General features: G+C 42.7%; 1 protein-coding gene across 2 annotated transcripts in view; it reads left to right on the top strand.

Moving 5' to 3' along the window:
* KCTD1 (potassium channel tetramerization domain containing 1) overlaps nucleotides 1-14,308 on the top strand; it is an 89,437-nt gene that overhangs the window by 38,039 nt on the left and 37,090 nt on the right. For both annotated transcript variants that reach the window (XM_022586879.2, XM_022586878.3), the window contains exon 2: nucleotides 7,053-7,231. In XM_022586879.2, coding sequence (XP_022442587.1) covers nucleotides 7,068-7,231 — 164 coding nt within the window. In that variant the 5' untranslated portion in view covers nucleotides 7,053-7,067. The remainder of the gene's footprint in view (nucleotides 1-7,052; nucleotides 7,232-14,308) is intronic.

Genomic DNA, 14,308 nt, shown 5'->3' with positions numbered 1-14,308 from the left:
TTGTTATGCTCTGTCCTATTTTGTTTTTATTTATCTGTATCCCACTATGTAGTACTTTATCAGTGTAAAACGCTGTCTTTCTCACCCATGGGCCTTACTTCCTCAACTGCTTTAAAACTTCTCTATACTTCTCACTGGATCCATAGACATCTTCTCTGTACATCGGGCGTACTGGTGTATTAAATTTCATTTTTCACTGCAGAAGGAAAGAAACTTCCTTTGTCTTTCTCTGTGCCATGCACTGTATTGTATGCCTTCACAAACATCTCACCCACTGCTAGCTTTATCTCTCTGTGGGGTGGGAAGATTCATCCTGTCTTACAGATTAGGAAACTATAGAGTTCCATAGGTTTGGTAACTTCTCCAAGATGACACAAAGGCTGAACCTGAACTCACACCAGGTCTTCCGATTCCCAAAACCAGGGCTCTTTCTCCTGTACACTTGAGGTGTTCTGTGTAGGTGATTTTTTTCCCAGCTATATAAACTTTTGAAATTTGTCTCACCTTTAAAAAAAGTTTTTCTTTATCATATTTGGGCAGAAAGTTTTCTTCAATATATTATATACTTTCCAATCTAAGTTAGTCTGGGGTTTGACCTGGGGATGACTTAATTTTGGATGATTCTTGTATAGGCTAGAAAACCAATGACCACACTTGTTATGCGTCTCTGAATTAAGAGTAAGCAGGATCTATGAGTTTGAAGGGAGTTCCTGTGAATAAAGTGAATGGAAGATTTGATATCAAATTTGGATGTTCAGAAGACTTTTCAGCCTAATTCTCTGCTGACTTCAGAGATTGACAGAAACAATCTTCAATTTTGAAATAATGCTAGGGCTTGGTTGGTTTTTTTTTTAAACCTATATGAAATTATAAGAAAAGATTTCTTTTTCTCTCTCTCTCCAGGGTCATTCTGCTATTTAAAGTCAGAAGAGACCATAAGTTTGACACATAGTAGGAGCCCAATCAATACTACTTGAATGAAGGAACAGTGAGGGCCCTTACAAAATATGTTGGCATTATGGTTGAGAGTCTTACTACCCGATTGAATAACTATAACAGTGAAGGGATGTTTCTCTCTAAAAAACCTTTACTGTGAGTCCAACAGGATTGTGTCAGCTCTAAACTAACCCTCCCAAGGTAATCACAGATTTCCATCCTAGGAATCAGGATCCTGGTCTAAGACACTTTGATTACAGGCTCATGGCCTAAATGGTTGGCCAATTATCAGAAAACAGAATCAATCAGAACACTCCATTCTCCATGCATTCCATATAATTTAGAAGCTACTTGAGTATGTGTGTGAGAGTGTGTGTGATATAAATACATGTATTTTAAACCCAGGCTGAAATATGTGGAACAGTTATGATTTGTGTTGAATTCCTTCGCTGCTCTATTGAATGTTATGAATTATAATATCAAATAATATAGGTAAATATTTTACTATAGACATGCTTTTCTGGAAGTATCCCTAAGAAACCTGTTTCTTTTCCCAGTGATAGAGGTAATATAGTCCTACTTGATAGTGAAACGTGACATGAGACAGGGGCATACATTCTTAACAAATAAAGTCATTAAAACTTTCAGTTTAAACTTTAGCTCATTTGTTCTAGGTGGTGCCCCTGGGGCTCCTGTTTGAATAGCACACAGCAAGGTTAGATTTAGGAGGCAAAGTTTTCATTAGCTTCTTTTGAAAGATGCCTGAAGTCAAATCCCCCCCCAAAATCATTGCCGCTCTGTTGGATAGGTGAGATAGATGATGAAGCTACAAGGAAGCCGCAGACTGAAAGCAGCTGGGAAATGGAAATTTTAAAGATAAACTGATCAACATGCCTGGAAAATCTCTACAGGATAGCAATGAGGGAAAGTAGAATTAGAAATAGAATTTCAGGTGCTGTTTCATGTCAGGGTATTAGAGTCAGATTTGGTGAATCCTACGAGAGGGAATAATAAACGTCTTTTTGGCTTTTAAAAGAAGACTGTATTTCACAGAAATTTAAATGAGTAACCATCTGAACAGGAAAGTGTTTTGATTGGAGGAGTTTCTTCCAAGACTATTTTTGGTTTATTTTCCTTTTAAGTATAATGTAAGAGTCAAGTGAATAGGGGACTTCCCTGGCGGTCCAGTGGTTAAGACTTCGCCTTCCAATGCAGGGGGTATGGGTTCGATCCCTGGTCAGGAAGCTAAGATCCCACATGCCTCCTGACCAAAAAACCGAAAACATAAAACAGAAGCAATATTGTAACAAACTCAATGAAGACTTTAAGAATGGTCCACATCGAAAAAAAAAAAAAAAGTCAAGTGAATAAATCTTAGGCATACATACGTGTACAACTGTTTAACCTCCCAGATTAAGATTCAGGACTTTTCTAGCTCTCCAGAAGGCTTGTTCTTATCCCCTCCTAGCCAGCTACCCCCCACCCCCCAGAAAAGGTGGCCAGTGTTCTGAGCTTTGTCATCACAGATTCCTTTTGCTGTCTGTCACCTCAGGGGAAGGGAGTCATTCGGGATGTGCTTTTATGTCTCAGGACTGGCTCTCTGAGATCCAGAGATGTGTGTGCAGCATCCCCACTGTGTGGTTACTAATCTCTTTTATTTTCATAAAATCAGTAAAATAGGGAGAAATACTGTTAGAAGGGGAGAGGGAAATGCATGTTTTGGGTGGGGGGGCAGTCACAGACCATTTGTACTCACTTTAAAATGTCCCTGCTTCTCCCTGAGTGATAAGTTCAAGTTTATCATGATTTGGGCGTCCATAGATTAAGAAAAGTTCAAGCAGGGTTTACTCTGCTGTCCAATATGACAGCCACGAGCCACACTTGGCCTACCTACCTTAAAATTTAAATTGATTAAAATTACTTAAAATTACAAATTTAGTCCCTCAGTTGCCCTAGCCCCACTTCAGGGGCTCAGATAGCCACATGAGGTTGTGGCCACCCTACTAAATGGTGCAAATATGGAACATTGTTTCCATTCCTGCAGAAAGTTCTGTTGGACAGCGCTGTTTAGAAAGCTGGCTATGAGCTTCCTTGCTCTTCCTCTTCCCCCTTTTCCTTCATAAGGATGTTATGGTGGGTTTACTTATGTTTTCATTGTGAGTTACCATTTAATTCTGTGGTCCTCAGACCATTGTCTTACAAGCTTCTGTTTCCTGCACTTTCCCTCCATACTTGGGAAGAAAACAAGTGGAAGAATTCTCACAGTGTACTGAAATTTTAATTTCTAGAATATACCATGTGCTCTCCTTCCTGCATCCCACTGTGAGTTGACTTCTCATCCATCAGATCTCAGCTTAGACTGTCCCCAGGGAGCCTTCCACATCCCACCTCCCAGCCCCCAAGACTGGGTTATGTATCCCTGCAGTTAAGCTGCCACAGTAAACTCCTGGCCTTCCCCTACCTGTTTCCTGGCTTCTCTCTCCCACTGAACAGGACCAGCCTGTCCTGTTCACTGGTGTATGTCCATCCCCGGGGACACTGCCTGGGACTGTGGAGGGAAGGAACAGTGGGCTGCACAAGGAAGGGGCAATAACCAAGTAACTTAATGTTAGAGTGGGGTTCCTTCCCCCGGCCCACCACCCGGATGAGGAGTCTGTTCCAGAAGGGGGATTATCAGAAACATTTCTGTCTGGCCACCCTTCCGAATACACCTCAGTGCTCTGAGCTGTTTCTCCAGCAGTGATGATGGCACATCTAAGACGCTTGCACTCTCTCTGGTTAAAGTTCATGGTTTTCGTCTCATCAAAAGTGAGATGCTAAAAGACATATACAAACTGAGATGGTGCTGGGCGAGCAATTAAAAATGGGAAAGTGTAGTTGAAGAATGGTGATAATATGATAGAAAATTCTGCTGCATCTGGCAGCAGGCAGCTGTTCTTGGCATTACAGGCCAAGTCTCACCAAGCCGAATGACCTCTTGGGGAGGTGGCTGTATCCAGGAAGGGTAGGAATCAGGATCAGTAGCAGAAATCCCAACTCAGACCAGCTTTAAAGATGAACTTATTTTCCCAAGTATCAGGAAATCAAGAGATTGGAGGCTGAGAGTTGGTTGATTTGGTGTCTCAGCAGTGCCAGGGAGGACCCAGATCAGCCATCCTGGGCATTGGCTTCATCCTTAGGCTGGTAGGGAAGTGGCTTCTGTAGGCTCAGGCATCCCATCCGGGACCTCAGCATCTATAGATAAAAAAGAGAAAGTCTCAGTTCTGGTCACTGGTGAGGGGAGAAGGTGGCCAGAGTTGTGTCGCTGAAGCATCTGGAGTTGATGCAATAGATCCGAGGGAGAGATGCAATAGATCCGAGGGTCTCCTACAAGTGCCAAGACCACCGGCCCAAATATGCTCCCCCACCCCAGCCTATGCATTCTTTCAGCCTGCATCAGTGCAGAAAATACTGAGTGGAAACCCTTAACTCCATTAGCTAATAGCAGTTAATGCTTTAGAAATGATCTAACTAACGGGACAAATACGGAACACAGAAAGCTCACAGGATGGGAAGAGAGAGCCTCGGAGAAGAGGTAGGAAGGCTCACCAAGGACCAATTATAACACGACAAGTCTTTCTAGAACCAACAAGGACCTACTGTATAGCACAGGGAACTATACTTAATAGTTTGTAATAACCTATAAGGGAAAAGAATCTGAAAAAGTGTGTGTGTGTGTATATACATATAAATAACCGAATCACTTTGCTGTACACCTGAAACTAGCACAACATTGTAAATCAACTATACTTCAATTAAAAAAAAAAGTCTTACTAGTCTGCCTGAGCCAAGCCATTAGGAAACTTCCTCCTTGCCCTTAAGGGTTAATCCCCCCACTACCCCTCATCCCCCAACTGAGGAAACACTGGTTTAATTTTAAATTTAGTAATATCTATACGTACACAATTTTCAGCGTACATGGTATATATTCTGAGAAATCAGGAATCCTTCAACCGATCAGTTATGCTTTCGCTTTTTCCTCCTTCTCCGTAGACCTCACAGAGTTAGAGCTGTGCTGAGTGAGGTCACAGTCTAACTACAGTATTAACCCTGCAAAACTGTTCATTTTTGCCCGAACACCCAGAGGCAGGATATAGAATGTGTCCAACTGAAAAACTATTACAGAAGATGCAGTGCTGTGATGGACTGAATTGTAACCGAGATGGGGATGTGTGTGTGTGTGTGTGTGTGTGTGTGTGTGTGTGTGTGTGTCTTTAGCCAAGAAATCATTTTCTAAAAGGAAGTCAGGTAGTACGTAGCTCTTAAAAGTCGAGGTTATATGATTGTATTTTTAAAGGAAAAATTCATTTTCTGACACCCAAATTTTAAAATGCTACTTTGAATATTTCCCAGCCTTAACTGTTTTATATTTCCTACCAACTGTGTCCTTGTTTTTTAGTTTTTTCCCCTATCCAGTACCTCTTTCACTTTTCTCTCTGTGTTGCAAACATTCCTTGTGTTTTCTAATATCTATTTTGCATTGTTAAAAATTACAGGAATGTATAAAGGATAACACAGTGAACATCCACGAACCCACCACCCAATTTAAGAAATAAAACATTAGCTCTTTTTTCTGTGACTGTTCCTGAGCTCTGTTTAATTCAGCCTGGAGAAAAGCACCACACAGGTGGTCAATATTTTGTGTAAAGGCCCAATCACCACCCTGTCCACAGTAGATGCGGAGTTTCAGGAAGCACGTGCGTTCCCAGTCTTGCCTGGACATGTGGTTAATGCTAACTAGTCTAACAGTTGTGCCCCAGGTAACTCCTAAAGCTGTTTCGGATCATAAAATCTAGGATGTTTTGCAAATTTATATTTCATCATGCTGGGCTTTATGCACAAAAACTAGATGACTTCCCGTTTGTAATCTCCATCAAAGGCATTTCTCAAAATCCCTTTATTATGCCTTATCACTGGCGCTACCACACATTGTTTGCATGTTTGCAAACAATCTCTGGCTAAGTTATAAATCTGCGAGTATCCTTGTGGCGTTCGCCTAGCAGAGTTCAGACAGAAGTGCTATTTTAGCTTATTCCTCAATCGTAGATTCTAAATACTTGACCCCCTTCATTGAGTGCCAGAGACCTGACTTGACTTGTCTGTGGTTTGGGCTCTAATTTAAAAGCAATCAACCATGTCTGAATAGTGTTTGAAATATTTATATTGTATCCATGGAAAGGATGTCATATTTTATTTTCTCAAGAGTACAGTTTCTTTAGCACGCTCTCGCTGCCGTCACGTGATGCTCCGTTTGCTCCCGTGGTACCATTGCCTGTGGGGCAGTACACTGTACACGAACATCTGCCTCAGCCCAACCTTGGGAACTTGATCTCTTCCAGGAGCCCAGCATGCAGAAGAGCGGCTTGCTCGTGGCTCCCAAGCACATACTTAATCACTGGAGGGGACATTCTTTTCAAAGTGTCCTCAGCTCCATAGTCTCATAGGGAGAGAAACAGGAACCAGACGGGTAGAGTGTGGGTTGATTTTTTTTTTTTTTCATCTGTTGACTGATGAACTTCTGGTGCCTATTTGCAAGGTTGCTTTGAGTATGTGAGCTGGTGGCTAGACCAGTCATGCCCTCTTTTTCCTGATTTGGAACATAGAAATTGAAGAAAACATTCTGTAGAACCCAAGTGCCGAAGGTCTGAATTTGTCCCGAGCCCACAGCAGTAAGGACGTTTTCCAAGAGAAGGATAAAGCATATGTATTTTATTTAGAGTGGACTGTTTTAAGTGTTATCTTTTCATTTGGAATGAATAGTAGTTCTCCACATGCCATTAACCAGTTGTTAAATGTGAGAATTCATTAGTTAAATAAGCCATCACGGTGTGTGGGATGATGTGAAATGAACATTAGCTCAGCTCCTTGATTCTGAGCATGGGAAGTTTTCCTTTTCTTTGTTACAGATTTGGGGGGCTTTTTGATATTCATTACAACAAAAGCGAGAGCTTGCTGATCTTCCAGATTTTATTGCCAAACGAATATCAACACTAGTCACTGGCTTCTTCTGTAGGATGTATGGGTTTCCTTTCTCTCCACAAAAGAAGACATGTCTAAACTTGCTTATCTCTCTATAGGACAGTCGGCCCAATATGTCAAGACCTCTGATCACTAGATCTCCTGCATCTCCACTGAACAACCAAGGCATTCCTACTCCAGCACAACTCACAAAATCCAACGCACCCGTCCACATCGACGTGGGCGGCCACATGTACACCAGCAGCCTGGCCACCCTCACCAAATACCCCGAATCAAGGTAATCCGAAAAGCCGCAAAGTCACGCTCCAGAGTGCATGTATTTGATGATCTAACTGTTTTTCCTTTGACCAGCTTAGCAGTGCAGCCTCGCCAGGGCCAGGGGTAGGACATGAAAGCATCATGTGGGCCACCTGTTATGGAGGCAGCTCTGGGACATGACCGTAAATCTACGAGTCAGGGTTTGATCCAGAGATTAGCCGAGTACGTGTGAAAGTGTCACTGAGAATGGGGTTCTGTGATATTTCACTCCTCTGAGAGCTTCACGTTTCTCAGCGTAGTAAACAAGGGATGATGATTTCTACCCCTGACCTTTCTTCTGTCCTCTTCTTCTAAAACACGCTTTCTTATCGAGTCTTAGAATTTTATAGTTGGCCCAACTTGTGAACTGGAGAAAAAAAAAAAGAGAGAGACTCTTATCAGTAGGGCAGTATATTTAGAACAGTTGGCAGAAGTACAGAAAGATAGCCTTGTTTGAAAAGAAAATGAAGGGCAGTGGAAGTTATGAACACTCGAGGCAGATAAGGAAATAGGAAAAGGGTATGAAGGGGGAGAGTGGTTTATAAATGGGTGTGTACACCACGCTGATGAGAACTCCCCTCCCACGCCCCACTCACCCATTTCTTTTTCTTTTTTTAAAAGTTTATTTATTTATTTGGTTGGGCTGGGTCTTAGCTGCGGCAGGTGGGCTCCTTAGTTGCGGCAAGTGGGCTCCTTAGTTGCGGCATATGAACTCTTAGTTGCAGCATATGAACTCTTAGTGGCGGCACGCGTGTGGGATCTAGTTCCCTGACCAGGGATCGAACCCGGGCCCCCTGCACTGGGAACGTGGAGTCTTAACCGCTGCACCACCAGGGAAGTCCCGCCACCCAGCCTTTTCTAAAGGAGTTTCCAAGGAAACAATTTACTTTGTGCCCCAGGACACCCCTCCTGGCTCCACCTAGATCTGGGGGCTGAGGCAGATCCTATTAGGGAATTTATCTTCGGGCCACTCGGCTGGTGGGTAGAGGAAGAGGCATGAGCTCACGTAGGCTGATGTCAGGAGAAAGGGTGTTTCTCTGCTTGTTTCTGCTCAAATGGAATGGAAACACAGCACCTGGGCTTCAGAAAAGCACTCATTGCATTTCTGAGAACCTCCTACAATATGACAGGTATCAGGTAACTTACAGCCTAAGAAGAGAGCACTGACATACGAATCGCTGTCATAACTGCACAAAGACTGCTTTTGTGGTTTTTGTTAGTCTCACCTCACTATCTGATATTTTACGAAGGAATGTGAAGGTTGAGAAAAGATGAAATATTTTCCCTCTCAATTTCCAGATTTCATTTCTACAATAGACATGAAATGATTTTTAAAAAGCAGATGTTATAAATTCAGTTACCCAAAACACTTGTATATTGGGAATTCCCTGGTGTTCCAATGGTTAGGGCTCCATGCTCCTACTGCAGGGGGCATGGGTTCTATCCCTGCTCAGGGCACTAAGATCCTGCAAGCTGTGCAGCATGGCCAAAAAAATAAAATTTTTTTTAAATGTATATTTTAAAATGAAATTATCATATCAGTCAGTTGTTAGTATTACTGAGTCTCCACCCTCCCTAAATGCATTGTTATTGGATGCTACAAAATTGTTACATGATGGTTGTATTTCTTAAGAGTATCATTATATAAGGAGGTTCTTTTTTTAAAAAAAATTCTATTTCCATTCCTTCTAATCTTCTAACACCAACATTGACAGTAGAAAATCACTGTGCCTCTTCAGATGAACACTTAATTCTAGGGGGCACGTCACCAAACAAACATAAGTCAAAAAGCAAGTTTCGACGATAGCAGAATGCACTGGTCTGATCTGGCGGCCTTTTCCTTCAGTCTGATTATTAGACTGTGATACAGGAGGGAAGTTAGTCATTACACTGTTTGCATGTGGTTGTAAATGGTAGGTTTTCTCGTGCTCATTGCAGCTGGGTGGGTCTCTTCCCACTGCCTAAGGCCCACCAGGGTTTTGGCTTTTGTGAAGCTCACCGGTGTCACTTGGCATATTGGCAGTGATATAAGATAGACGGTGAGGGACTCTGTAAATTCACTTCCTCTCTCTCAAGTCATTTGCCATTTCAATCGTGTTGATGCTTGGCAGTATTAAAGACCTCTGATAGTGTCTCATTTGGAGAGCCTTCCTCAGGCCAACTTTCCATGGGTATTTCTAAGAGTCCCCTTTTTGTCCCTTACTATTTTCCCCCTGAGACGTGCGTCACGTTTCATGGATCTCAGTACGGATTCAGAACTCTCGGTATCTGTACTGTCTCATATGGGAACCACTAGCCACGTGCAGCTTTGAGCACTTGATGTGTGGCTGGTCCAAACTGAAATGTCCTTTAAGTGTAAAATATACACTGGATTCTATAGACTTAGTGCCCCCCAAATGTGAACTATCTCAAAAATTTTATATTGATTTCATGTTGGAGTGATACTATGATAATATATTGAGTCGTATAAATAATAATAGAGTTAAATAAAATATATTAAAATTAATTTCACCTGTTTCTTTTTACGCTCTTTTTTTTTTTTTTTTTTTTGTGGTACGCGGGCCTCTCACTGTTGTGGCCTCTCCCGTTGCGGAGCACAGGCTCTGGACGCACAGGCTCAGTGGCCATGGCTCACGGGCCCAGCCGCTCCACTGCATGTGGGATCTTCCCAGACCGGGGCACGAACCCGTGTCCCCTGCATCGGCAGGTGGACTCTCAACCAATGCGCCACCAGGGAAGCCCGTCTTTTTACTCTTTTAATGTGGCTACCAGAAAACACAAAATTACAGACATGTCTCACTCTTTATTGCTGTTGCACAGCACTGAACTATATATATGCACAGATTTTTAAAAAAATCTCATTAAACCTCCCCCTCCCGAAACCTGATTCTTACATGCATCATAAGTTGAATTTCTCTTTCACCAACTTAATTAGAAAAGATAAAATTGTTCATCTTTCTTTCTTGACCTTTCTCTATGCTTCGCCGTCACCTCTATGCTCCCAGTGTCCTGGGAGCAACATCAAAAATAATATGTGGTTCATTAGTCCCAGGTTTGAACGCTGACGCTCCCATTTAATAGTTGTTTGGCCATGGATAGGTTCAATTTCTAAGTGCCTGTCTTCTGTCTTGTAAAATAGACACAAATATGTCTTCTTCCAAGGTTATTGGGAGGATTAAATGTGATTATGGAAAGCACGACATGGCCCTGTGCCCAACACGTTGTATTGCCTTTATACTTAATCTTCTGCCAAACCCAGCAATTGTTTCTTTTCCAACTGCCTTCCAAACTCCAAATATATCCCATTCCTTCATTTCCTAGACCACAGAAACAGCCTCGCTTCTGGATACTTGCCTGGATTTATAAAGGCTCAAGGGCCTCCTTGCCTGCACCTTCTGGTCCTTTATCTTTTTTTTTTTTTTGCGGTACGCGGGCCTCTCACTGCCGTGGCCTCTCCCGTTGTGGAGCACAGGCTCCGGACGCGCAGGCTCAGCGGCCATGGCTCACGGGCCCAAACGCTCCGCGGCATGTGGGATCCTCCCGGACCGGGGCACGAACCCGTGTCGCCTGCATCGGCAGGCGGACTCACAACCACTGCGCCACCAGGGAAGCCCTGGTCCTTTATCTTTAATGTCCCCACCTGTCTTGGAACTGCCGAGCTATTCCAAGATCATCTTTTTTTGTTAGGAGATATTTTTAAGCCTATGTCCAAACTTTTGGAAACAAGCCCTACAAGTAATTTACGTTTCTGTTGCTTACACCTAAAACTGATGACATTGGCTGGAAAACAATGCTGTGGATGTTGAATGGACCACTGTGTGTTGCTTTGCTTCCTCTTGGATTTGGAAAGGGGCGGGGGGGGGGTGGTGCTTGGAAAGAAATTAAATGTTCATTTCAAAGCAGCAGTCAGTTTAATGGGACCCATCCACAACTTTTAGTAGTCAAAGATATAGGGAAGAAATAGTCCTTCGTGCTTTTTCCGCAGATGTCAGATGCTCCTTCCAACTTCTGGGAAAATCTCTCACATATATCAACCTTTTGGGAATAAATTGTAGGACATTAGGTTGCCCCTGACCATAGAATTACAAGTAATTCCAAGTTGAGCTCTCTAGATTCTGGGTGTCTTGAATACGTCTCATCCTACTGGATGAGGGATCCTACGCTCCCTCTTAGAGCACCCTGGTTCCTCTCTCGCTCACACTTTCCTTGGTGTAGCCCAGTGGGGAAAAGGGCCTTTTCCTTGGTTTTCTTTTCTAGGATTTCAGGGGGAGATTTGTAGTGTAAAAGTACTAAGTTGTTTGTAACAAGTGACCCTAAAAGTGTCCTTCTATAATTTCAAAGGTCCTGCAAAGGGCCTTTACTCCATTTTGAAATATTGTGGGTGATTTTTTATTCTGTTTCTATTTCTTGTCCTCTGGGCTAAAGGCTACCTTTAGAACATTGTCCCCAGAAAGTGGTACATTGGACCACACAGCTAAACATTAGAAGCACCTGCAAAGCATCAAAAGGCCATGAAAGGCCATGCCCCAGACCAGTGAAACGGGAAACTCTGCGATTTTCCTAAGAGATCCTGATTTTAACCATATGGCTTTGTGTGGTCCCTCCAACTGAACATAGGCCTCTTACTTAATGAATCTCCCATGCTATATCATAATGGCCATTCCACCAAAGAAAATACATTTTGATCTTCATTTCTTTAATTAGCAAGGTTACCTGGTTCCACTGTCTGTGCACCCACATGCCCTATTTTTTTCTTTTTTTTGGCTTATACACCCTGAGTACGGATTCAATATGCAAGTTGACTTTTATATTTTACAACAAGGTTAATTACTTATGTTGTTATTCATTTCCATTACTGGGTGGTTTTTATTTTTTTTATTTTTTTATAAATTTATTTATTATTTCATTTATTTTTTTGGCTGTGTTGGCTGTTCATTGCTGTGCGTGGGCTTTCTCTAGTTGCGGCGAGCGGGGGCTACTCTTCGTTGCAGTGCGCGAGCTTCTCATTGCGGTGGCTTCTCTTGCTGCGGAGCATGGACTGTAGGCGAGCGGGCTTCAGTAGTTGCAGCACGTGGGCTCAGTAGTTGTGGTGCATGGGCTTAGTTGCTCCACGGCATGTGGGATCTTCCCGGACCGGGGCTTGAATCCGTGTCCCCTGCCTTGGCAGGCAGATTCTTAACCACTGTGCCACCAGGGAAGCCTATTGAGTTGTTTTTAGCTAACAGGACTGGACATAAAGGCTTCAAATTAACTGAAGTACTGCATACATCCGTGGTGTGGTCTGTCTTTACCGACATTTCGTGTGAGATGCAAAACAGTTCTTTGGAAGTGTTTATGAGACAGAGGCTGAGCCACACCACCTCAGTGAAAAACACTGTTCCCTTTCAGGGGAGCCTACAAGTCTCCAATTTTGGTTGCTATTTTGAATTGCAGTCACCAAGAAAAACACCCAGTTCAGACCTGCAATAATTTTACATCAAATAAGTAAAACCAAAAATATATATATATTTTTAAATAGATATACAAAGAAGATAGAAGATATTTAACAATTTGTTACCCTGATTTCTAAGTTGTAAATATCTAGGCATATGGGAGGTGGACCTCACTTGTACTCTTGCCCTGAGCCCCCCAAATTTTAAGGACAGACCTGATCATATCTGACTCAGAAATCCAAGGTACCCACTAACATCATTGGTAACAAAAAAATCTAGGTATCTAATTTGTCATAAGTAAATAATATTGGTACCAAAGTACATGGCCTCTTTAAAATCTCCCACTGTTGACAGTGAAATATCTTCTTAGCCACACGTGTGTGTGATATTAAAGAAATGTCCTATGCTTTAAAAGAAGACATAAGTCTGAGTTCAAAGTTAGGTCTGTGTCATCATTTACTGTCACCTCGAACGAAAACAATATTAACAGCAGTTATATTGATGGTTATTCAGATGTGGACCTTTTAAAACCAAGAAGTGGGCAGATACTGCTGGTAAACCACACCCATGGGGTGGCAGTGAGGCAGGGATCTTAGCTAAAAGAGCTACTAACCTAGAGGTGAAAGACACAGTCTCCTGTTACAATCCCCTGAGCCATCCGATCTGCCTGCTTGACAGAGCTTTTGTATATTTTAAACCAAGTATATGAGTTAACTCCGACACAAGGAGATTATGCTGAATTGGTCTCTCCTAAATTGCAGGGGTTACTAAGCACACTGGCATATGTAGGTAATTGCAAAACTCAAGAGACTCAGCTTTCAACGTTGCAGTCGACACCCAGGGCCACCCAAGGGGTGTGTGTATCTGGAGCTTCGGCATGGCGATGCCAGGCATGTGTGCCTTGCCAGTAGAGATCTGGTTTTGGCAGGCTTCACCCCCGATGTGCCGGCCATTCTAGGGTGGTTCCGTGGAGCTGCACTGAAGGAAAAGTGGGGCACTTGCAACGTTAAGGGGTTGGTCCGCACTCTCAGGACAATTAAATTCTAATGTCTGGATTTCCGAGTAACTGCTGTGCACCAGCCCCGGGAGTTTTCTGTAATCCCGTGTCAGGGCTGGGGGTTCCGTGCTCTGGCTTTGACTTCACAGTTCCAGGTCACGCTACGGTCCCTAGACACACGTGGTGTGTCCCACGTTGTCATCACACAGGCTCACGCTTCAGGATCTCAACAAAAATGCCCCCAAATTAATGCATCCTGTTTGTTTGCCAAACAGTTCCCTGAACTTTCTTTCAGAATGATTGCATGGCACTGAATACAAAGCTTTTTATTATGACCTGCTCTTTAGATCAGCATGATTTATAATTCAGTATCTATCTCAAGTTTTTAAAAAAAAATCACAGAATAGGTTATTGGGGGTTTTTAGGTGAGTGGACATCAACCTGGCATATATAGTCAGTCTCAGCACAAATGGAAAAAGAGAACGTATCCCTGCTGCTGGGAAAACGCCTGTGGAAATGCATACAATGAGGACTGCCTAGTGGTGAGCAGTTCTGACTGGTTGATCTTAAAACAAACAAAAAAAAGAAAATTAGTTTACAGAGGGATTAAAAGGAGGAAAAGCACTTG

Source organism: Delphinapterus leucas, chromosome 14 (assembly GCF_059928025.1).
Source record: "Delphinapterus leucas isolate spDelLeu-1000000601 "Yukka" chromosome 14, BTC_Dleu_Yukka2, whole genome shotgun sequence".
Lineage (NCBI taxonomy): Eukaryota > Metazoa > Chordata > Mammalia > Artiodactyla > Monodontidae > Delphinapterus > Delphinapterus leucas.
This window is presented reverse-complemented; position numbering and strand designations above follow the sequence as displayed.